The sequence below is a fragment of the Primulina tabacum genome, chromosome 18, assembly GCF_025594145.1.
Source record: "Primulina tabacum isolate GXHZ01 chromosome 18, ASM2559414v2, whole genome shotgun sequence".
In the NCBI taxonomy this organism is placed as follows: Eukaryota; Viridiplantae; Streptophyta; class Magnoliopsida; order Lamiales; family Gesneriaceae; genus Primulina; species Primulina tabacum.
Genome location: NC_134567.1, coordinates 4,756,214 through 4,783,037, shown reverse-complemented (window position 1 = coordinate 4,783,037; position 26,824 = coordinate 4,756,214). Strand labels below are relative to the sequence as shown.

At 34.6% G+C, this 26,824-nt stretch overlaps 3 protein-coding genes across 4 annotated transcripts; 1 reads left to right on the top strand and 2 right to left on the bottom strand.

The window, feature by feature from the left end:
• Window positions 1–2,141: 2,141 nt before the first annotated feature.
• LOC142532262 (uncharacterized) lies at window positions 2,142–3,319 on the bottom strand. Its single transcript, XM_075638581.1, has 2 exons — window positions 2,586–3,319; window positions 2,142–2,481 (listed from the first exon to the last, which is right to left on the bottom strand). Exons 1-2 carry the CDS (start codon window positions 3,317–3,319, stop codon window positions 2,142–2,144), a joined length of 1,074 nt encoding a protein of 357 aa, XP_075494696.1.
• A 10,591-nt stretch (window positions 3,320–13,910) lies between these two features.
• On the top strand, window positions 13,911–15,290 carry LOC142533027 (WD repeat-containing protein RUP2-like). Its single transcript, XM_075639613.1, has one exon. It carries the CDS (start codon window positions 13,981–13,983, stop codon window positions 15,145–15,147), a length of 1,167 nt encoding a protein of 388 aa, XP_075495728.1. The 5' UTR covers window positions 13,911–13,980; the 3' UTR covers window positions 15,148–15,290.
• A 5,283-nt stretch (window positions 15,291–20,573) lies between these two features.
• On the bottom strand, window positions 20,574–22,366 carry LOC142533120 (heavy metal-associated isoprenylated plant protein 31). Of its 2 annotated transcripts, none has more exons than XM_075639767.1 (3): window positions 22,181–22,366; window positions 21,982–22,081; window positions 20,574–21,068 (listed from the first exon to the last, which is right to left on the bottom strand). In XM_075639767.1, the coding sequence occupies exons 2-3, from the start codon at window positions 22,058–22,060 to the stop codon at window positions 20,740–20,742; spliced, it is 408 nt and encodes a 135-aa protein (XP_075495882.1). In that variant the 5' UTR covers window positions 22,061–22,081; window positions 22,181–22,366; the 3' UTR covers window positions 20,574–20,739. The 2 variants fall into 2 exon arrangements, with proteins under 2 accessions (XP_075495882.1, XP_075495881.1); XM_075639766.1 differs by having other exon boundaries at window positions 21,982–22,060; window positions 22,159–22,362.
• Between the last annotated feature and the right edge of the window lie 4,458 nt (window positions 22,367–26,824).

The following is a 26,824-nucleotide window of genomic DNA, read 5'->3' as shown; positions in this document are numbered from 1 at the left end:
GTTGTTCAGTGCACTATACAAGGAGCACCTATCTGGATGCTCGGATATCACAATGTCCCCTACATATAAAACATGGTATTTACATCGCAGATACTAGTCTCAAACTCGAACGGTCTTTACCTTTCTTAACGGCGGCTGAATCGACTAGAAACTGTTTATAATAATACATTATTCTAAATATGAGTTTCATTAGACTCATCATATGAGCATAGTTGCAACTTTGATTGTTCCACTTCCAAGAGCTGATTGTCCACAAGTAGTATAACTCGGTGAGTCCGAATATCGTATCCACATGGAAGCTAAAGTAATTACAAGTCCAATACAATGTCTTTTTGTTTTTGTTTTTGTCTTTTTTTTCCTTTTAATGGTTTGAATCTTTAATTGGTAATTTTTAATTGTTCAAATTTTAATTTAAGTAGTTGAGATTAAAGGATCCACTCTTGGTATTTCAATAAAGTTAACATTAATGAATATTATTGAAATTCACTTAATAAAATGGTTCCAATATATATTAAATAATCATATTTATATTTTGTTATATATTATTATCTTATAAGTATATAATATATATCAAAACTTGTAAATGGTGTCAAGTATTTATTGTGCTATATATATATTTGTAAACACTAAATCAAGGTTCCCACTTTAAATGGTTGGCAAAACCAAACAAACATTTAAATGGTACCAAGAAATTAATATTATGATATTAATATATAATAAATCAAGGCATCCACTTTAAATGGTTGGTAAAACAAAACAAACATTTAAATGGTACAAATAAATTAATATTATGATATATTCATATATAATAAATCAAGGCATCCACTTTAAATGGTTGGTAATACCAAACTAACATTTAAATGGTTCCAAGAAATTAATATTATAATATAATCATATATAATAAATCAAGACTTCCACTTTAAATGGTTGGTAATACCAAACTAACATTTAAATGGTTCCAAGAATTTAGTTTAACATATAGCAACAATAAATCAAAACTCCCACTTATAAGTAGGGTTTAATAATACTTAAAAAAATAAATATAACATAAACAATAAATAATGATTAAATAATATAAAACATAGATTCTTACCTTTTAATAACCTTATTATCATGCCAAGAGTTTCACCTTTTCATCTTAACTTTGGGAAGTTAACTACTCATTATTCAAAGTGTAAAACTTTGAATATGAATTTAACATGCTAATTATATTTAAATGAAGAAATAAATGAAAAACAAAGAGAGAAATATTATGAACTCAAAGGTTTGTTCATAAAATGATGGATATCTCAATACATTACAATGCACCCTTATTTATAGCCAAATTTTGGGAGACAACCACAAAAAAATATTATATTTTACACATAAGTCTTCATTGGTGTTCCAAGAAATTAATATTTTAATACACATCACTTTTAAAAATCTTCTCATCCGAATTTTCTTCTCCACATAAAACAAAACATGTAGATAATTGAGTTGTTTGAATTGTGGTATTTGTTTTAACCATTTGACCAAGTAATTTGAGAGATATGGTCAAAATGCTAGAGCATGGTAAAACTGTCACTTCTTTGGTAACTTTATTTGTTGCTTAATTTGATCCCACTTGTGAGAAGATTTTTATCTAATGCTTGCCACCAATATTATAGATATTAACATCATCTTTCTACAGGTCCAAGAATCATCTTAATCTTATTTGCAACGCCAATGTTATTCTTGTTTTATCAAACCTGTAAAAATAGTAAAAACTTATAATTACACAACAACTTATATTTTATACAATTTATTATAAAACATATAATATTTAAACATTTAATAAAACAAAAACTATAAATTTATATTATAAAACATTTAATTAATATACAATTTTTTATCTTTATCAAGCATCTCATAATTTTTATACTATTTGTATATTCAAAGACTTTATCTATTCAACTAGCATGTGTATACAGATAAAGATGTGCCAAAAAATTAATTTCAAATATTATTAAAATAAAAATTATTGATACATGGAGTTTAAATGTGAACCCTCGGCCAACACTTGGCTCGACGGGCACCTACTCTAACATCTACATCATCTAGCCTCGGATTGACTGGCTCAGATACTGACACAATACTCGCAAAAAATTCTTGGCAGCCTCTCTTCATAAGTTTTCTCGCACAGATACAAGAAATGATGTGCAACATCTGCAGGTTCCTTGCTGCCTCGAAAACGAAAAACTTCCCGTTGGGCGGTTGAACAGATACTGACCTCTGTCGAAATCTATCGAAGCTCCATTTGACGAAAGCCAGTCCATGCATAGAATGATGTCAAACTCAAGCATCGGTAGCACAATAATATCTGCCTGAACATCATTCTTCTGCAAATGAAGCTCCAATTTCTTCACTATTCTCGAAGTAAACATCTGATCATCGGAAGGAAACGAAACTCTAAAACCCAAATCCATCGTCTCTGGTATAACTCCATCCACTTGACAAAATTCTCTGATATAAATGAGCGTGTAGCTCCTGAATCTAGTAGTGCATAAGTGGCTAAACCTGAAATAAATATTCTTCTAGTGATCAAGGTCGAGTCTGGCTCTGCTTGCCTCCTCTGCATGCATGGCATAGGCCATGCCTGTATTAGGCCCCTTATTCCTCGGGCAGTCTGCGGCTTTATGGCACTCATCGTTGCATATAAAGCATTTAAATGTCCCCCACATGCATTTACCGTAATGGAACCTATTGCATTGCTTGTAGGGTTGCCTCTCTTATGGATTGGAAGCACCTGGAGCCTGCGGTGGTTTCTACTGCCCTGGTTTCTTGAACTGTCCTTGGGGATTCTGTTGCCCCTGATTTCTTGAGGCCCTGTAAAATGCTTATTATGGGGCTGTGAACTCTGCTGGGCCAGGTGGCTCTTACTCTGCATCTCCACATCTATATCTCTCAAGGCCTGCTCTGCCTGAAAAGCACAAGCAGTGGCAGCATCATAAGTAGCCAGCCTCATCAGCATGACAACCCGACGAATGGTAGTTCTGAGGCCATCCATGAAATGCCTCAGCTTCTCTGCTTCACCTCTCGCAATAATGGGCACAAAGTGACAGCCCCGATCAAACCTCCTGATAAACTCAGGAACAGTCAAGTTCTCATGTCGGAGACTCATGAACTCTTGGGTCAGGCGCCTCCTGGCGTCCGCAGTAAAATACTTGTTATAGAAGATATCCTTGAAGTGTTTCCAAGTGAGAGTAGCCAGATTCACCCCATGCACTGCTCCATCCCACCATAGAAATGCATCATATCTCAGCATATATGGTACACATCTTACCCAGTCCATATCACTCATGTCCAGGTACTGAAAGTGTAACTCCAGTGATTGGATCCAACACTCTACCACAAACGGATCAGTAGTGCCGTCAAACTCCTTTGGATTGAGCCTCATGAACTGCTCATATATATATATCCACCTCGGTCTATGAGCTTGCTCCATCAAACGTGCAATACCCTCCAGAAGTCGGGTAGCAGGGTCTCCTGGTGTTGGTGGTGAAAAAGCTCTGTCACCTTAGGATTAACATCATGTCTGTCTGTACTGGGAGCTCTTCTGGGAGGCAAATCTGAATACAGTCCAAATTCTAACATAACCAACATGCAATTCTTGAGACTTGACGACTGAGTTTCTGAAGCTGGCGATTGCACAACCCTCTACAAGAAACTTTGCTCTGTTAACAGAAACGTATAGTGATAAAATTTTACTGAATTTTTTTTAGATCCTTGACCGAAATAGGTGTACACACATACATATATATATATATGCAAGTCAAACCATCATAGTGTAAGTCCATCAAAACACTAAAGTAATTGTAGTTAATCAAACCCTAAAGTCTACTATTTTAAAAGAAAACTCAACACCTACCAAAATCCATCAAATCCCCAGCGTGTTAAAATTCGTAAACACATAAAAATAATGTTTTAACCCATGAAACCAAAATCATAATATCATAAATGCAGAAGAAACGTGAGGTCCTTGGGTTAACGTGCTCTACCAGCCCAGCCAGATCAGTCCTCAGCACCTCTAGTCTCCTCAAAATCATGTTCACATGCATCAATCACACCCAGTGAGTCTAAAGACTCAATACACCTTGTACCGTTTTAACATATACATATCAAGCAACAGTGAAAAGTACTGTAATTAAAATAAGTTTCATGATCCTTAAAAATGTAAACATGAACGTAAACATGCCAAGTCATATCATATCATCATATACGTGTTCATTTTTTCTTATTGAATTCAGATAATTAGTTATGACTTTCGTATCAGCTCTAGGTCGATGGATCCATCTACGTATAATCGCGGTACCCGGCAGCGGGGACATCAGCGACATTGTTACCAATCCATTGAGCCTTGGCCTTACATGTTCATGTTCGTGTTCTTGCTTGTATTAGTCACAACCAACTCACCTCATTCAAAAACATATCATCTTATTCATCACTTGTAAAATTCGTGCATATACATACATTTTCTTAAAACCAAGCATGCAACGTATTTTCCAGTATTCATAAAAATTCATATTCGTAATTAACATATACATTTTAATTGTGCATTTTTTTAATCAGGGTACTGCTAGGACTAATAACTCGAGCCGAGTGTAAAATGATCATTTTGCCCTGAAAACCCTAATTGACCATTTTATCCATAGACCTTAAAATTTAGACCCGAAGCCAACCAAACTTATAAAAACACCTCAAAACATCCTTATTAGATGCAAACTCGAGCCCATGCATTAACTTTTATTAAACGTTTTAAAACTTGAAAAGGAGCCCAAGTTTTAACCCGAATATATCCAACACTTAATCAAATTCTCCCAAATTAAATCCATAACTTATTCACACCCTACCAGACCCTAAAAACATAATTCCAGCCATTTAGGACCCTCTAAACTTGGCTGAACCCTGCTGTAACTTTTCTGAACCAACACCCAAACCCTAGTTGCATTACCGAACCATACACTCGACTCTAAGCCTAACCAGCTTGGACCAGCCTCGAACAAACCCTTCCTAGCCCACCTGTGGACCTAGCCATGGACCCTAGACCCATGCACGCAGTTGAGCACGTTTCACCCAAACACCCAAATTTCGAGCCCTAGTCGTGCAAAGATCCATTGATCCACTCCGAGCCAGCAGCCAGCTACGCTTGAGCCACCCTAGGCTACGTCTCAGACCCACCAGAGTCTAATCCACAGTCATGAACGATCCTTGCACCACTACTCACAAGCTATCACCCGATCTAGCCAAGACGTGCACTATACGAACAAACCGATTGGCCCCCTACCTCGACGTGTTCCAGATCTGATCTTGGCATCTAAGGACCTTCAAAACCTACTGTAACATGATCCCTAACCCTTGGACGTGGCAGCCCTTCAACCATGTCAAAGAAATAGTGAGATGCAAGTGAAGAAATCCCATATTTTTCATGTAAAAGCCATATAAAGTCGATGCATAATTATAGATCTATGAAGTATCATGCACAAACATTCAACATACATATTATGATGTGCTTGATGAGAAAAATGGAGTATAGGGCGTGTCTTAATGAAGTTTTGCACGCAAAAAGACGAACAACGGAGCGAGGGACGAATACCGGAGGGACGAGATAAGCTTCTACTGAATTTTCTTGCAAGAATGAGCCAAGGTTGCTGATAGGTTTCGAGAGGGAAGGGACGGCCGAATAAGTGAGGTGAGGGAGTAGGGTTTGAGACTAGGTTTTGATATTAAAATACATGGATATTGGGACTAGGTTTAAAATGGTGAGATGTGGTGGGCTTGGCTCCAAAATCTAATAAAAACAAGCCCATAAGGCCTAATAACACTCACGTAAAATATTTCCTTTTGATACTTTTTCAAAAATATTACCTGAACCTTCAAAAAGCCATCTGATTTGCTAAAAATCGACTACCTGTTTAAAATATGGTCCAGCGTGTAAAAATACTACAAAGGGCCCATTTTTGAAATTTACATATCAATCATATCATATATTAAATAATTAAAAATATATATTTCATAAAAATATTTTTCCTCAACTGTCCCCGGTCTCTATTCCTCGTTCGAGCGTGAAATACTACTAGAAGCCCCATAACATGCAATCTTAACCATGCTACAACATCATGAAATCATGTCATAACCATGCATTAAATGCATATTAAAATAATTAAATAAACATTTTAATAAAACTCTAGATTTGCATGCAGTTAGATTACGTCGTTCGAATTTCTAGACCTCACACATTATATCTGAATATTTTCCAAATTCTAAACTAACCGACATGCATTTTAATCTAAGCTTCTAACCATAGAACATATAAAAATCTTTTTTTGAGCAACTTAAGCATAAACATCGATTAACTTCAAAAAGCTTTTAAACATGTAACTTAAACATATGAACCATGTAAACAAGCAGGTACTGTCATTAAAATCATTTAAACAATTAAACTTACAGATTTGAGGCTTGACAACTGAGCTTTCCTAAACTGACGGTGTCACAACCTTTTAGAAGAACATTGCTCTGATACCAACTGAAACTTCTACTACTCGTTTGTCTTTAAAATATACTAGAAATTTTTTTCTTCCCTTAAGCTTTCGGCCGAAATATATAAATATAAATAAATATATAATTTTGCACCATTTATGAAACATCTACTACTTAAAAATAATGCTAATTTTTTTTGAAAAAACTTAAATTCGAAAATTAAAATTTTCTGGATGCATGCGCTACTACTGAAAATACCCTTGTAGAAATAATCATGATCAAATAACTGATAAAATATTGTAGTTTAAAATTTGTCGACTCGGATCTCAACCATGCATGAACAAAATAAAACGAGTAAAATACTGAAAATCAACATCATATCATAATAACAGATAAAAACTGATCGTGTCTACTCAAAGCTCATCAAAACGTGATGTGCGGAAAAGTGTGGTCCTCGGGAGTGTGAGCACCTCCAGCCCTGCTTACTCAGAATTCGACACCTCCAATCTCCTCCTCAAAGTGCTCACCTACAACACACACGCCTAGTGAGTCTAAAGACTCAACACACCTATACCGACAACAGCAAATACATATACATAACATGCAACAGTGAAAAATACTGTAACAAAATGCGTTTCATGAATTTAAAAGCATAAACATAACATGTCATGGAAATCATATCGTGTTAAAACAGCTCATCATATCATCATATATTTATACATTTACTTTAAATGAATTCAGTTCATTAGACTTTCATATCAGCTCTATCGTATCAGCTTTATTTGATTGATCTATCTGCATATAACCGTGGTACCCGATGGCTGTCGGACCCCAGCGACAGTATTATCCATCCACTGGGCATAGGTCTTATCATCATCGTATACATATATCATCAGTTAAAACAAATTCTCATCCTTCAAAAACATCATCATTTTCATCACTTAACAAAAATCATGCATATATGAAATTTTCCTTAAAACCAAGCATGCAACATATTTTCATAATTTCATATAAATCATATACGTGATACTATCAAGGGTTTTAAAGCTATATGAATGATAGTTGATCGTCTTACAAAATCAGTGGATTTTCTACCTATCAAGACGACCTTCACCATGACACAGTATGCCAATATGTATATTTGAGAGATAGTTCGACTAGATGGGATTCCAGTATCTATTGTTTCTGACAGAGATCCAAGGTTTACATCGTCTTTTTGGAAGAGTCTGCATGCAGCAATGGGGACTAAGTTGTTATTCAGTACAACATTCCATCCTCAAACCAATAGTCAATAAGAAAGGGTGATTCAAATTTTGGAGTATTTACTCCGAGCTTCTGTGATTGATTTCCAAGGAAGTTGAGAACCTTAGTTACCTTTAGTGGAGTTCACCTATAACAATAGCTATCAATCATCTATAGGAATGGCTCCATACGAGGCACTTTATGGAAGGAAGTGTAGATCACCTATACATTGGGACGAGGTTGGTGAAAGAGGGGAATTTGGTCCGGACTTGATCAAACAAACAGCGGAGCTAGTAGTCAAAATCCGAGATAGGATGAAAACTGCACAAAGCCGACAAAAGTGCTACACCGACAAGCGAAGAAGAGATATAGAGTTTGCAGTAGGCGACCACGTATTTGTGAAAATAACACCTATGAAGGGCATTATGAGATTTTGCAAGAAAACCAAACTTAGTTCGAGGTTCATAGGACCATTTGAGATTTTGGAGAAGATTGGAACATTAGCCTATAGAGTGTCTTTGCCACCGGTGCTAGCTGGAGTACATAATATGTTTCATATCTCGATGCTGCAAAAATACATGTCGAACCCTTCACATGTACTAAATCATGAACCACTGCAGTTGACTCCAAACATGTCATACGAGGAAAGACCTATACAAGTTCTGGATAGGCAAGAAAGAAGACTTTAAAAAAAGTTATTCAAATTGTCAAACTCAAGTGTCTAAACCACTCGGAGGAATAAGCTACTTGGGAAACCGAGAGAAAAATGATGAGTCGCTACCCGAAGTTATTCAGTAAGTTCTAATTTCGAGCACGAAATTTTATTTAAGGGAAGAAGGAATTGTAAGTTCCAAATGAATGCAAAATTAGGGAAAATAGAAAATGACTAATTAAATAGTTTTAATGGCATGAATTAATTATGATATGCATGATTACATGTTTAAAATAGGGTTTACTATTAGAATGCATAAAACTGTGTTTTAAAAGCTATTCATGATGCGATCGAGAAACGGAGACCGGGAACCATATGAGGGAAAATATTTTTATTAATTAATTATTTTTAATTGTTTAATGTGGTGTGTATTTTAAATGAAACTTTCAAAAATGAGGTGTTTTGAGGTGTTTTTATACGTCAAGTCGTATTTTAAACCACTATTCGATTTGTGATGAAAAATATGAATTTTTTGAGAACTCGGCTATTATTTTCACAAGTGGGGGAGATGACTTGAATGAAAATCTCATGCCTTGGTGTACTAGGGTTTCGGCTATGGCTTGTAGGGGCCTACGGCTCCTTGATGCTGATACGGCATGACCAGGGGGCACCAGGGGGTTGCGTGAGGATCCTAGGGAGGCTGCACGGTGGCTGGATCGAGGGCTGGGAATGCCGTACGAGGAGTCCTAGGGCACGGGTGAAGGGTTTTGGATTCTATGCGAGTTAGCTTCTGTCTAGTAGCTTGTTGGGGGTTCGGTTAAGGTCCTGGGGTCGATGGTTAGGGGCTAGACTCGCTGGTTAGGGCTGGAATCGAGGTATACTAGGATTCAAACCACTTAGAAATAAGACTCTTTGTGCAGAAAGCTTCAGTAGGTATACTAGGGTGTTCGAAGGTCTTAAAGGGCTTGAATTGGGTTGAAAATAGTTTAATTAGGTGTTATTAAGCTTTGGTCCAAGTTTTGGTTAAGTTTCGAGTCCATACGAGTCAAAATCGGGGTGTACGTACAAGTTTAAAAAAGAATCGAGGAATTTAACGAAAAGCTAAATTTTAAACCTAAGGAATAATTAAAATAGGGTTTAAGGTAATAGGTTAAGTTTTGAATGATTTGGGACGTCTTTTCGAGGTCTAAAGATAAATATAGAAAGTTAGGGTTTCAAGGGCAAAACGATCATTTTAAACCTGAAAAATGTTAGACGTCCTGACAGTACCCTGAATACTGTAAATAATGTTAATATGTTTATTTTAAATGTTTATGAAATTATATGATGAAAATTTAATGCTAAAAGATATGTTGCATCCTTGGTTTAAAAGAAAAATGATTTATATATGTTTGAATTTTATAAGTGATGAAAATTTGAAAATTTGAAGGAGGTGAAGTGATTGTGACTAAAACGATGATTATGATGATACGATGATATGTAAAGCCAAGGCTCAGTTGACGGGTAAGAGTGTTGCTGATGTCCCCGCCGCACAGTACTGTGGTTACACGTAGATGGATCCATCGACCTTCAACTAATACGAATGTCACAATTAACGATCTGAATTAAATAAAAGGAAAACGTATACATATATGTCGAAAGGAAATATGATATGATGTAATGAAAGGAAAAATATTTAAGTTTATACATGTTCATGAAAAGCTATTTTAAGTAAAAATATTTTCACTGTTGCATGTGGATGTATATGTAATACTTGTTATCATGATTAAGATCTGTTGAGTCAGTAGACTCACTATGTGTGATCGATGCAGGTGAGCTTGAGATTGGTGTTATTGGAGGCCTTGATGGTTGATCTTGTTGAACTGAAAGTGCACACAACCCGAGGACCAGTGATAGTTTTCTGCACTTAAATTAAGTTTATTATTTACGTTACTTTAAAGATTTTCATGAATACTTTTGAGAGGATTTTGAGAGGATGTTAGAGTTAAGTTTATTTTTGAAACAATGATAGTTTAGGTTGGTTGATATTTTACGACTTTATACTTTGAATTACTTTATTTTGGATTTTCAAATAATAGTTGGTTGGTTTATTTTAAATTTTTCAAATATATATATATATATATATATATAAGCTTATGTTCGGCCGAGAGTTAAGAAAAGAAAAGAAAAATTTCTAGTACATTTTAAGAAAAACTAGTAATGGACGTTTTAGAAAGACATAACACTTGATAGGGTTGGAGTACTGATTGAATAAAGTGGCATTCTAAAATCGAGATAGATGCTCATCTGAATCTCCTTTACCATTATATTCCTTTATATTGGGAAATCTAAAGTGATCGGGAGCTCTGTTGCTAGGACTTGTAATGTTAAAGGGTCAGCTTGGGGTTGAGGTGGAGAAGGGCTTTCTCGAGTCTCGCATAGACGTTGCATCTCCTCACGCAATCTCCTCATATTTTTAGTGAACCCGTTCTGATTTGGAGGAGGGTTATTTCCTGGCCTCGGGGCCAGCACTTGCTCCACAGTGGTGGTGATTAGTTGGGTAAGACATGCAGTGTCGAAATGAAAAGGTGGTGGAGGTTAATTATTCTCCTGGTTTGGATCTTGATTGATACTTGCTTCATTCTCTTGGTTTGAACCACGATCTCTTCCGCGACCACGTTTCCCTCTTTCTCTTATCATCTTTTCTCATTCTTTTTTTTTTTTTCAATTTTATACAGACAGTACCGATTGATACTACTAAAAATTTCACGTATCTAAATTTCGTTCTGGTGAACAAAAATAACTCCTAGTTGTTGGTGGATGCAAGCCAATTCAAACAGAACTTCGTGATCGGGAAATGTACGAGTTGAATCCTATGCAGACGAACAAACGTTAGAGATGCTAGAAATTTTTCCGACATAGCCCTTCGATGTTTAATTCAGTCGTGAGAGCAAACTTAACTGTGTGAGGTATAAGTAGTGCTTGTATAAACAATGAGTGAATCAATAAAATAGTAGATAATAACTGATATTTATAGAAATAAGGTGAGATATCTTGTATGGTAAAAACTCTAGCAAAACTAGTCTTCCATATTGGAAAGGACTCTAGGAAGTTAAGTTCCCTAAATACAACACCTCTGATCATCTTATCTTATCTTATCTTTGATGATTTAAAAATTTTAATGTTATATCCCGAGTTTTTTTAGATTCTTTCTTTATCCATATAAAATCTTTGAAGAGTTTTTATTTGTGTTCAGGTAGGTGATCACAGTTCCGCTGCTCAGTCAAATCGTTCAAAGATGCTTTTATCGATCAGATCGTAGTTCAACTTATGAGCATGGTATTCGACGTTTTGGGCTTGACCAAATTATTTTTCGAGTCCCCTGATCGGGTTGATATGATATTGATGGGTTAGATTTTTGGAGTATAAAAAAATTAATTTATATCATAGATTTCACGCCTTTTTGATAATTTCTTCCCATGATTGCGAATGCAATTTCCAATCCAACTTTTTTTATGATAAAAAAAAAAAATAATGAAGAAGTTTAAATAACTCTGCCAACAAACTTCGACAAGTTGAACGATGAAAACATAAAATATGATAATTCATATGTTTAAATTGACTGTTTTCCCTTTATCCAAAGTAATATTAAAATTTCTCTTTTTTTATATAAAAAAAAAAAACTCTGAATTATTAATAGAATAACTATAATTGATGATTCAAGTGTCTCGATCAAGTAGAAAGTGGGGAATACAATTGTACACGAGATAGAATATAGGGGAGGGAGGGACAAAAGGCTTGGATTAGACCACGTAAGAAAGCCCGATGTCAACAACCTACGACCACAAGCTTTTTGTGCAAACATTTGAGGTACACAAGAATACACCGTTCCTCTTGTCCCCTCCACTTAAAAACTACATATACAAAACCCACACTTCAATTTTTATTAAATATTACATTCAATTGGTCTACCCCTTCAATTTTAATTCCCCCAAAAGCATTGTCTCACGATTTCCCTAAAAAAATTTCCCAATCTTCTTCTTCTTCTTTTTCGCATGCCAAGTTTTCGATTTAACTATTTGACACCATGTGTTTCGAATCTAATTTTGTATTGATTTTGTGGATTTCACGTTCATTCTCTATTAAATCTAAAGAACAATGAACGTGTTGATAATTATGGTTAATTCCAGTTCTTTCTAACACGAGGATTGTTTCAGATCCAAAACTAAATTATTTATTAATAAATCAAATTATTTGTTCAAAAACTTAGTTGACAAATTTCGAAAATTTGGTCAGTGGTCAAAAGAAAGAAAAAATAAATAAAAAGAGAGAAGGGAAAATGATATGCGTACATATTATTATTTTTTTGTTTTAAATAATTTGTTGATATTACTCGGTAACAGTATTAATATTATACCTATGACATCAATTTCTATAATATATTATACAATATATAATTGAGATTTATTATAAGTTGTGTTGATAATTAAACCTTTGAAAATACTATAATCAATGTTTAAAATAAGTTAGGGTGACTCATTTTTCTAAAACCAATTTATTTTCCAATCTTGCATAGGGTTAATAAGTCTTCCGAAACCACCTCTATTAGAATATTATTTTTTATTAAATGCAATTTATTGTGGTAAATATTGTTAAAAGAAAAGATTATTTTTAGTGAAATCTAGATTTCATAATATATACCAAAATCTCACTGGCTCACATCACATCTAAAAATTTTCTCCACAAAATTAATCATCCTGAAGATTTTTTATTTATTTTTATTTTCTTTAATGTATTAAATGTGAATTATGTTACAAATCACACCTATTCATTACCCCCAATTATTAAAAAATATATATACGCATCTAATAGAAAATGAAAAATTAAAATTTTGGTATTTTATTTTCACCTTTTTGTTGCGATTTTAGTGTTTTTTGTTGTCAAATTTCAATAATAGGCTATTAATTTTTTTTACAATTTTGATCATTTTTCCAATACAACTCTTACGTATACAATGTCATTTCAACACTTCCTACATGACTAATTATCAAATATTAAAAAAATATATGACTAATACATGATTATGAGAAAATATAAAATAAAATAAAAACTCAAAAATAAGAAATTGAAATTACATTTTCCTAAAAGAGTAGGTCTCATGTGAAATCAGTCGACATATATGCACTGAAAATGAATAATTTTTACACAAAAAATAAATATTTTTTAAAAGTCAATCGGATAAGAGATCTATTTAACAAAATTGATATGTAAGACAGACTCATATGAGTTTCGACGATATTTTTTTATTGAATGAAGATTAAATATATATATTTTTTTACTTTATAAAACTATTTTTGATTTTCTGTTTTCTAATATCCTTATCCGTATGTTTATCTGAAAAGTTTAAAGCTTAAGCTTCCACACAGCAATTCTTGATTGGTTGAAAAGCCCCCACCCTATACCCCTCACATAATAATAATAATAATAATAATAATAATAATAATAATTAATAAAGAGAAACTTGAAAAAAGAGAAGAAAAAAGGCAACCCTCTCAGCCCCCCTCCACGACAACTCAGATTAAAACTAAGAACCAATTTCATGTGAATGGGAAATGAAAAACTTTTCATCCCATTTCCCCACCCAAAATCCTCCAAGCTGCTCAGTTTCAAACACCAGACAAGGAGAAGAAAACGAAGAAAGAAGCCAACAATCACTACAAGATGATGATCGAGAAGAGGAAGCAAGGTGCGAATGGGATTTCAGCCTCTCCACCGTCATATCCTCCTTCTCCTCCACCGTCTCCGACGCCATTGGGGTGGTGGAGTTCGACCAAAGCGACACCCTCTTGGCCACAGGCGGCATCGCCAGAAAAATCAGAATTTACAACGTCCACAATTCAATTTTATCGCCCGAGTCTCGCGAGGGTGGAGTCAGGTTCCTCGACCACGCCGCAGCATGCGAGTACTATATGTGCACACCGGCGAAGCTCAGCAGCCTCAAATGGAAGCCCGGATCGGGGTCTCGGGTTCTCGGGTCCGGAGACTACGATGGGGTGGTGATGGAGTACGATCTTGAGAGACGGGTGCCCATTTTCGAGCGCGACGAGCACGGGGGGAGGCGGGTTTGGGGCATTGACTATTCGATATCCGAACCGATTATCGGAGCATCCGTTTCGGACGACGGAACCATGCAAATGTGGGACCCGCGGTGTGACACGGGAAGCTGCCTCGCGTCTGTGCAGCCAAATCGGGCCGCCCGTAACCCGGTTTGCTCAGTCGAGTTCAACCCATTCGGTGAACCTCTCGTCACCGCCGGATGCACCGATCGGAAAATATATGGCTACGATATCCGGAAAACGGTCGACCCGGTCTTTGTCCTAGACGGGCACCAGAAACCCGTGACATATACCAGATTTTTTGATTCGCAAACAATCGTTTCCTCGTCCATCGATGGATGTTTGATGATGTGGAACACAAAAAACCTAAGGCTGATCCGAACTTACAGAGGCCACGTAAACTACAAAAGATTCGTGGGTTTATCTGTTTGGAGAAACGGAGGATTGTTAAGCTGTGGATCAGAGAATAATCATATTTTTGTGTATGATAAAAGGTGGGGCAACCCGATTTGGGTCCGCGGGTTCGATTTGGTGGCTCCGACCGACCGGAGTTTCGTTAGCGGCATTTGCTGGCGGCAGATGGGGGAGGAGCGGTGTACCCTGGTGGCCGGCGACTCAAATGGGGTGTTGCAAGTATTTGAGGGTGAAAGGAAGGCTTGGTAAGCTCTTAATTAATTAGGGTAAACATTTGATCTTGAGCCATTATTAAGTTGGAGTTGCAATGGAAGATTTTACAAATTTATTTTGTCACAGTTAAATAAACTTCATATGATAGAGAAATATCATAAACACGAATAATGTATTTTGATTTTATGCCTTAATTGATTAATTGAAACGTCAACTACTTGTTTAAAATGTACCAGAAATTTTTTTTCTCTGTGTCATGCATTCGGCCATGTACATATATATATAAATATCATTGCACCTCTTTAAAATAAACTCACCACTAATAATTTGAAATCCAAAAACTAAGCGTTGAAAACATGAAATCGTAAAACGTCAATCAAGCCTAATTATTTCGAAAATAAACTTAACTCCAACATCCTCTCAAAATTATCATAAGTCATAAAAATCTTTAAGTAATCATAATCATAAACTTAATTTATTTGTCGAAAACTAGCGCTGATCTTCGGATTGTGTGCACTTTCAGTCCAGCAAGATCAACAATCAAGGCCTCCATTAACATCAATCACATGTTCACCTGCATCGATCACACCTAGTGAGTCTATTGATGCTGCAAACCTTAACCATGATAACAACTAATACATATACATTCACAAGCAACAGTGAAAATACTTTTACTTAAAATAACTTTCATTAACATAAACTTTAACATTTTCCTGTCAACATATCATATCATATTTCCTTTCATCATATGCGTATACGTTTATCTTTTTATTGAATTCAAATCCTCAACTGTGACTTTCGTATTAGCCGAATGTCGATGGATTATCTACATATTACCACGGTACCGGGCGGTAGGGACATCTGCGACACTCTCACCCGTCAACTAAGCATTGGCCTTGCATATCATCATATCATCGTATTAGTCACGATCAATTCACCTTCTTCAACTTTTCATATTTCCATCACTTATAAAAATTCATGCACAACTACATCATTTTTCTTTTAAACCAAGAATGCAACATATTTTTTTAGCATTGTTACATCATAAAATTCCATAAAAATTTGAAATAAACACTTTAACATTATTTACAGTATTCAGAGCACTGTCATGACGTCTAACATTTTTTAGGTGTAAAATGACCGTTTTACCCCTAGACTTATAATTTTCCATAATGAACCGTAGACATCGAAACAACGTCCCAAATCATTCCAAACTTAACATATTACCTTAAAACACTCCCTTAAAATTTCTTTAGGCTTAAAATTTAGTTTTTCTATAATTTATCGATTCGTTTTTAAACTTAGACGTACATTCCGGTATTGACTTATATTGACTTGAAATTTATCCAAAACTAACCAAACTATAACCAAAGGTTATTAACACATAAATAAACCCTTTTCAACCTAAACTAAGCCAATTACAACCTTCGAACCAGCCTAGCTTCCTACTGAAATTTCTGGTGTTCCTATTTTCGAAAACCCCTAGTCCATTTCATGCAAGTTTCGATCCTATCCTTCAAGCAACTCGACCAGCACCTAAGGGCCTTTCCTCGGACCATGACTGAACCCCTATGGACCCTACTGGACCGAGCTTAAAGGACATAGAAGCCCAGCCCCTCAAACCCAATCACTCAAGCATGCGCGGCCCTCCTCTCACGCGATCCCTAAAGCCCTTGAACCGCTCCTTGTGCAGCAACCCTAGGACCATCATACAGCAATCGTAAGACTCCTAGCCATGCCCTAAGAGCAGATATAGTTGTGTCTCTCAGGTAAAGCCCTAGCCAAGGAGTCCCAACCCACTAGGACTCTTATTTTTGTTCCTCATGTCACTAGGTTGTGTCTAGCCTCTTATCATGCCCTTAAAGACTCTAAAACTAGTGGAAAACGTCCTTTATGAAGCCCCTACCATGGCAGCCCCTTTGTGCAATGATATCATAAGTTTTGGATCACAAAACTTGAGTTATTGACATGCTATGGCACAAAATCAGAAATATATACAAGACTAACATATTTTTCCATGCAACCATACTTCAATCATGTAATATGGTGTGATAGATGAGAAAGAGGAGATTAAGGCGTGCCTTTGCGTATTTTACACGTGAAAAACAAGTTGAGATGCGAAGAATGGCGACGTAGAAAACATTTGGCTGATTTATCCCCGAAACCGTTACCCTCCCTTCTACAATTCTCGTGTGTACGTGTGTTGATGCTACTAGGATGAGTTCTAGTTGATTAGGGGAGGGGTGGCATGTGTTTATGGGGTTTTGGGGTAGGGTTTGTGCTTTTATTTTGATAAAAAACAAGTGGGGTAAGCTTAGGCCCATTAACATGGTATAATAGGTCCATTAAGCTCATTAGGTAATATTTAAAATATTTTTTTAAATAAAATTTGTGAAATTATTAGCCGAGTTCTCGAAAAATTCATATTTTTGTCGAAAATCGAATACCGTTTAAAAATACGACTCGGCGTTAAAAACATCTCAAAACACTTCCTTTTTCAAAAATACCATTAAACATAAACCATAATTTAAATAATTAAAAGTAATAATTTAATAAAAATATTTTATTAATGTCTTTGTGCAAGACTGTATCTGAGTGGTGGTGTGTATGTGTGTGAACTGATAAATGAAAACTACCCGAAAGTGTTCTCACACACTGCGGGAAAATTGCTTCTAATATAAGATGATAACACTAAAATGTGTTCTCTCTGGGCTGATTGTTTTTTTGTAAGCTGATATGCAATATAGTGTGCCCTTTTGTGTATCTTCACACACTTGTTGTTTTTCTCATTCACTCACACTTTTGCTGATGGTCTTGGTTTGTATATAAATATCATCACGATGACCGTACACCAAGACTCATCACATGTGATCGTTGCAGCTTGAATGCGTTTCTTGATATATGTGTCTTGAATTTTCTGACATGCATTCAGGAATCTATCGGCTTTAATCTTTGTTGCAACGTCCATTATTGTACATTTAATCGTACATATGCTTTCGTATCTTTGTGCGTAGCTGGAATCTACTTAGATAAGCTTGTCTTGATCTGCAACTGATTGATTTCTAACTGGTGTTCCTAACTGGTCATCTGAACTGATCTTCAGTTGGGCTGATGAGATCAGTTGACTCGTCAGTTGAACTGATTTTACTCTTTCAGTTGAACTAATCAGCTGAGTTATTTATCAGTTGAACTCTTCATGAGCTGGCCGGGCTTCTGAAGATTTTCTGCTAAATCGCTTATCAGCTGGACAATCAGTTGAACCGTCTTTTAAGTTATCCGTTGAGCTGATTCAATTTGGTCGATCAGTTGATATTTTCATTTTGCATCTCAATAGCTTCAGTTTTGGCTTGTTTAACTGATCAGTTCGAAACCTGATCAGTTCCAGCTTCCTGTGCACTAAAGTAAACTATTAGAAACAAAATAACAAGTTTTGTTAACATCAAAATCAGGATCGCGAACATGAAATATTCCAACAGATTGGTATTGGTCCCTTGATTGTTAAGCTTGATAAATTGAACATCAATATTTTAAATGACATCGATAGTATGTATGCATGTAATCATGAAATTAAATGCAAATTAATTTCGTACGTTGACTTTAATGGAATGGGTAAAATAGAAAATCAATATTAAGATGAATATATTATGTTTATGTCCACATATGTGATAGTATAAATTTTATCAAATGATAATCTCATTCGGATTTATAGATAACACCGTTTGGATATTGTGTACATCATTGAAATGTTGGGCATATATTTAAGAAACCTGAAATTGGATCATTAATCAGGTTATGCGGTACATTAAGTGAATTAAGGATTTTATGCTCACATATAAGATCTAACATTTGGAAATAGTTTGATATTTGGACTCCAAATAAAGTTGCGGAATTTTATATCGGCAATGATCATTGATATAAGAAACCACTCAGGACCAATTGTGATAATAAAGCTGTTATATTATAATCAAAGAACAACTGAAGCTTGATAAAATCAAAATATATTGACATGGAGTTTTTAGTTGGAAGATAAAATAATTTAGAGTGGCTGTGTCATTTGAGCATGTTATTGCAAACTTTATAATTGTGGATGCATTTGTCATGTGGTCATCCAAGATGTTTATAGGCATGTGACACACATTGAAGTTGTCCATATAGATGATATGCATGTACAGTGAGAGTTTGTATTCGGTTTGAACATTGACTAATTTGACATGATTTAAGTTTCTGTACAGGCTAAGGTTTTTTAATTAATTACTCTGAAATAAAATGATGAATTTCTTTCGGTTTAGTATGTGGTTGAAAGTTTATTATTGAACTCTCTGATTCATTAGGGGGACTAGTTGGAAATGCATATTTTATTCTTGGATCACATTTACGTATTTTCATGCTACACATCCATATTTGATCTATGTTATTGATAATGCTGATATTGTGATAATTGATAGGTCTGGTGATTTTAAATGTAGCGATGACTGCTTTGGTTCAATATTTGTATAATTGATTGACCAGATTGTTAAGGAATATTTTGATTTAATAGCAAAAGCTCAATCCAGTTTTTGCATGTACAATATCCGGATAACTTATGTGGGCCAAGTGAGAGATTGTTAGAACTATTTTTGGGCTCACATAATTTAATTATTTGTACATTGACAAGCTATCTAATAAAAGAACCAATAAGGTGATCTAATTTTTTATGGGTTTCTAAAGTATTAAATAAATTGATATGGTCTACTTTATGTGTAAAAACATAGCCCAAGTAAGTTCTCTATGATGAGTCGAATACTGCTAATGTTATATAAGATTATGGTCCCCGAAACACAAAGAATAACATAGAATATATACGTCACTCAAATTCTATATGTCTCTCATTCTCCCATCTAAGATAAAAATAAGGTGATCGATTATCTATTGTCTTGAAAGATCCATAACTACTACGCTGAATCAATCAATAGATTGTGGTACGCGTTTACTGTTATTTATATTTTCTGATAATTAGACATGAATTCTTGGCGTGCTGTGATATATGGATTTAATCAAATGATTTATATATTTATTTTATTAAATCTCAACAAAAAACTTCTCATCCAGACTCTACCATCCAAGTCTTCCTCAGAATCTATCTAGTTGGAATAATATGTTTATTTGTGTATATATATATATATATTTCAAAAGAATTTTTTTGTAAACTTAATTAAAAATATCTGGTTACGTCCCTGACACGCCTCAACCATTTAAAGGTGACAAATCGAGTAGGAACCAGGAACCACACAAAATAAATAATCCATCATTAACTTAAAAATATAACTTGGTCAGGGTTCGGCAACATCTAAATTAGCCCATTCTGCCGGATTTATGCTTAAAATAGAGCCTATTCCCCTAATTTTACCACTTTGCAACAATACTGTCTCCTTCAAATTTCCATGTGCAGAACCATATTGGTCATAATTATAGCAAAGTAACTAAAAAAATAGAAAAAATTTGCACATCCAAAGAATTCAAACAGCAAAGACAATACACCAGGTGAAGTACATCACAATTGATTTCATCAAGAAACATAAACACACATTCTAAACCCCAATAACCTCAAGAAATTAATTTTTTTTAAAATAAAAATCTAAAAGCATATTTTCACATGATAGAACAAGCATGTGGATTATCATCACTGAAAATCGACGCAACCGCCTCATCCGAAGCCACAGCTACCGAGTACACCGCCGGCGTGTGGAAGAACGTGTGCACGTTTGGTGAGACAACATTTCGTGATGTTTCATAGTAATGGTTAACAATGTGAGATGGGTATTTGTAAAATGAGGAAAAATATGAGTATCCCGGATATGGCCACGGCTCCGCCGCTTTTCCGGCACGTTTGATGGCCTTGAGGACCTTCTTCTCCTCTAATCCATAGCCACTAACGGTGATCTTTTGCAATTCCATTTCTACATCTACCGCATCCACACCTGATAAATTGTGGATTGATTGGTCGATCTTTCAGGGCACAAATATATATATTTTATTTATTTACATGGAAGTGCAAAATGGGGAAAAAGAATCTCATTCCCGTAATGGGCCGTGAACGAAAGCCCATTATCGGAAAGGGTTGAAAAGAAACCCATTGGATCACAATTTCAGTGCCTTTTAAACCCCAAAAAAAAATAAAAAAACCAACTTTATTTAGAATTAAATTTTAAATGTTATATGTGAAAACACCTCACTCCCCCTTCCAAATTCAGAATATTCCTTATAAATAGCTAGCAAGAATTTTAAATTATCTTTATCGACTATGCCATTTAGGATATAACATAGAAATATTTTATGCAAGATCCCCCTATACTTTGCAGGTAGTTAAATGAATTAAAAATATATTTTCCTGAATAGTAATTATTTGACGTAAAATAATTTTTTTGATTTAATGATTTTATTTAATTAATTAAGTTTAATACTTTCCGTCTTTCTAATTATTTTTAAAAACTATTTCATCTTTATTTTATGCTTTTTTAATATGCTTAATAAAAACACATCTTAAATAGAGTGGACAGCCTCGGTTAAAAAGCAGGAGTAACATCATTCTTATTTTGAAATTCAAATCTCAAAACACCAACTATTTACACCAACCCAAAATAGCTACATTCATTATAAAAATATCTAAACGCGGGAAAAATAGAGAAAAAAAATGCAGACAAGAACTTATAAATGACACTTTTATCTTTTAAAATCAATGGATCATTTCAAGAAGATGATTCGGGAGAGTTTGAAAAAAGTAAAAAAAAAAAAAAAGTGATTCTCCAATTTTCTTTGGTGATTTTGTGAAGGCAAATTGGAGAATCAATTTTTTCAAGTGTTTGCAAACACTCCCTAATGTGTCTCACTTACCTTTAAGCTTGAATAGGGATTTTCTAAGCTTTGAAGCACACCCTTCACAGTCCAAGTTAGGAACTCTCACCTCCACCATCTTCCAAAAACAAAAACAAAACTCCCCATTTGTCAACTTTGCAAGAATATAATGATAATAATAAAGATGTAAAACAACAGCATTAAGTAAAAACTTACAGACATCTTGGTATATGCTAACAGTACTACCGCAGCACCAAGAAATATGATAAAGGAGATAAATTCCTCTCTGAAAATGGATGGAAAGGGGTCGGCAGAGGTTTAATAGAAAGTGTGGAAGAAACCCTTGCTCTACTTTATATAAAAGAGTTTTCCCTTTAGGTATTAAGGTGGGACGAGGACGAGTAACATTTTTAATAATGGACTTCTCATTAGTTTATTTGGTGTGATATCTTTAGGATTTCTTAAAACATAAAATTATATTTCCTTAAAAATTGAGGAAAATTAAATGATTGCATGTTTCGAAAGTTGTTTGTGAAGCGTGAATTGAAATGATTATTTCATTAATTTATGGGACAAACAATTAATTTCAAAAATTAAATATATATACTAGTAGTTTATTATTTTACAAAAAAGCTAAGCTAGTATCAAATTGGGCAAAGCCATGTAAAGTTGGTTTATTGTGCTTATTCTAATTAGTAGTCATTTTTTTTTTTTTTGAACTTTTAGTCATTTTCTAGTCAAAAAACATAGAATATCATTAGCATAGCACTATTATCTATAAAAAAAATAATTTTACAAACATCAAATTTTGATAAATATAAAATTCCAAAATAAATAGATATCACATTAAAAGAGCTTCTTTTAAGAAATAAATAATTTTTTTTTTTAAAAAAATCTCAAACTTGTAGGCTTTGAATGATTTTGAATACGTTGGGTTTTGAAATAACAAAACAAGAGGGGTCACGCGTGAGCTGGGAGAGCGTGCGTGAATTGATTGCCCTTTCAATTTAATGTGATTTCCCACTTCGAACCAACAGAAAAAAACTGCATGAGTGCCCTTTACGATGCTAAAAAAACTATTTAAAAAAAAATTAAAAAAAAAAAATATATATATATATATATATATATCATTTCATTTTTGTGTAAGTTGGTGACAACTGTGACTATCAAGTATTTTTATTTTTTAAAAAACTTAATTCGGCAAACTCGATGTTGACAATGAATCGTATACGTGATTATTAGTCAAAGGTATTCACTTACCACTGACTCAGACATCGTCGATTGGTATTTTTTATGAAACTATATTATATAAATCTAGCTAGGGTGAAAAAATATCTATTTATTTGGCAAGGGGCTTACATTTAATATGGCAAAGGTTGGTATATTCTGGCAACTATTATTTTTTTTATATAACAATATAGTTTTTACATATAATTTTTTTTTTGTAAGAAAAATTTTAGAATTGCCTACAAGAAAATTTTATTCAAGTTTTCGTCCGCATGTTTCTAAAATTCTAGTAATTTTAAATATTCGTTAGCATAATAAAATATATGTAGGGACAATTTACTTACAAACACATGCGGTTTGATTAGAGAAGCCAATTGATAAAAAGACATTGTTTTAAAAAAAAATTCTTTTGTTAAAAAATATGGTGTTTAGTTACAAAAACTGGTTTTTTTTTTTTTTTAAAAAAAAAACAGTTTTTAGAAGCTAAAATTTTTGTCTTTTGAGATTTTGCTTTTATTTCTATTTAAAAGAAATACAAAAGAAATTTCAAAATTTATTCAAACTTCAAAATCACTTATGTTACTTATTTAATTGTTTTTTAAGTTATAATTTTTATATCCAAACTCGCTTAGAGATCATTTATGTGCTAGAATTTATAAACTTTAAAAACTAATTTGAAATTAGTTTCATTTAAAAATTGGAATATTAACGAGTCATTCAAATTAATACGAGCTCGAGCTTTGTAATTTTTTATACACATGAATCGAATAAAGTCACGCCTTGAGATCAAGACATATGACATAGGCGTTGTCTCACAATTACATAATTGTAAAACAACAAGTTTTAGAAGTACAGAATTTTCAAATCAGTATATTTATCTATAAATAGAAATATTGTTTTATAACTCCGAAATAATCACAGAAATTTTCACAGCGATGGAGTGTAAATCATTAATGAAAGGGGTCGATTAAGGTACCCGAATGCGCAACGAAAGTTTCAAAAATTATTTTACAACAAGAGATCGAGCACCCTAAACACTAAGATTTGTAGCAAATACAATAAAACACAAAATGATATTCGTAGTGTGTTTAGAAAATTACATATCAATCTCAAAGATTGATTATTTGCTCCAACCAAGTTGTAAACAACTTGGCTCTCGAATGGTTGACTCCCTACACCCTACAAGCTTTCCTTGCTCTTGGACTCCTTCCTTCAAATTAGGTCCACCACTAACAAGCTAAATCCACTCTAATTTTGTACAGTAAAAATTAGAGCATTTTTCATTTGAGAAGAGAGTGTTTCCTCAACAATTTAAGAAAGAAAATTGAAGGAGAATGTCACTCAAAAATTTCGGCCATCATGCAAGGAGAGAAGGGAAAACATTTTTTCTGGTTGTGTAAAAAGTTAAAGTCAAATGGTGCATGAGCATGCCCTGCCATTAACTCAAAAGTTGTCTCCAACCCTTCACCTTCCAAGCATGAATTTTACTTGGGCTTGTAACAATTACAAGGCTCATGGACTTTTATTTAAATATCTCAAACATATTTGAGACTAATTAAACCTTACTTGATTTTACTCAAGCCCACTAGTTAAATAATTATATCCTATAGGGCTCTACAAGACCCAATATTGTTTAATTAATTCAAAACTTGAATTAATTTAATTATTTGGACTCTAATAGGTCCACTAGTGTTTAATTAATTCAACACTTGAGTTAGTTTAATTTAGTCCGTAATAATATTTATGAAAATCACAATTTTCAAATACATTATTTGTTTGGCCAACTTTTAATTTGGGAACACTTCATCAAATTAAAAATTACATTCTCCTTATAGAAGTCATACTTCTATTTTTATTTGCGTTTATAAACTCTTTTATAAACCGTTCAACACATTGAAATATTTTACCTCTCAACGGGATCTAGAAAGTTAGTACTTGTGTGACTCTCAATGGTTCAATGATACAACTAGTCGTGGGTTCACATCTCAATGTGATTTGGGACTAAACATGTCCTTGTATGAGCATACAGCAGTTGCTCCATTCTTACTTATCAACTCCTTGATAATAAGAATGTCAGAACTCAAGTATGATAGTACCCAACCAATCATGTTAAACGCCTAGCAACATCGCTTACATGATTCCCGAGGTATCAAATGATACTGCCTGCAAGAACCATTCAATTATGGTTAGCGTACAGTACGGTCCTTTGATCTCATATATCCCGACCGATTCGACAAGCTATTGGTATATCGAGAGCTATCAAAGAATCGATACTATGTGTCATGTCGTAGTTGCATCGATGGTGTAATCTAAGAAACCCTTTTCTTAATTACCACCATATTATGATCAGAGATTTCAAACTACATACACATAGGATATCCATACCCGAAGGTAAGCGGTGAATCCCCGACTACAATGCGTCGACTCCTATATGTTTCGAAAAAATACTCAACCTTGCCACCTGATGACCCCATATGAGTCGGTAAACAAGTCAAAGTGCAATGCTAGCATATAGAGTCTTAATGTTGTCCTGGGTCATAAGGACTAATGGTGTACAACCATAAACTAGGACGTTTCCACTCGATAAGTGAGAACCACTTGGAAAGTCCTTTATGGAGGGTTGTTCAGTGCACTCTACCAGGAGCACCTATCTCAATGCTCGGACATCACAATGTCCCCTACCATTGAAACATGGTACTCACATCGCAGATACTAGTCTCAAACTCGAGCGGCCTATATCCTTCTTAGCGGCGTTTGAATCGACTAGGAACTGTTTAGAATATACAGTATTGCAAATATGAGTTTTATGATACTCATCGTATGAGCATATCATATTCTTTCTACTATTTGTATATTCAATGACTTTATCTAAGCAACTAGCATGTGTATACAGATAAAGATGTGCCAAAACAATATTTTCAAATATTATTAAAATAAAGATTGTTTATACATAGAGTTTCATTGTGAACACTCGGCCAACACTTCGCTCGACGGGCACCTACTCTAACAATCTCCCACTTGCACTAGAGCTAACTACCCATATGCTTCAAACCCATCGATTCACGATACTTCTCGAATGATGGTCCAGGTAAAGGCTTAGTTAGTAGATCAGCAACATTATCTGCGGAGCCGACTTTGTCAATCGACACTTCTCCTCTTTCCACAATCTCTCGGAGGATGTGGTACTTTCTCAATACGTGTTTGGATTTCTGATGAGACCTTGGCTCATTCGCCTGAGCAATGGCTCCGATGTTGTCACAAAATACCGGGACTAGAGCAACTCTATTAGGAATGACGCCCAACTCTTGGACAAAATTCCTTATCCAAACAGCCTCCTTTGCTGCAGCTGATGCAGCAATATATTCCGCCTCAATGGTGGAATCCGCAGTACTGTCTTTCTTGGAACTCTTCCAAGAGACAGCAACACCATTGAGCATTAATATGAACCCAGAGGTTGACTTCGAGTCATCGATATCGCTTTGGAAGCTAGAGTCGATATAGCCTTCCAATTTCAGTTCTCCACCCCCATAGACCAAGAACAACTTATTGGTCCTTCTCAAATACTTGAGGATGTCTTTCACAGCTTTCCAGTGTGGAAGACCAGTGTTCGATTGATATCTACTCACTACACTTAGTGCAAAAGCCACGTCAGGAC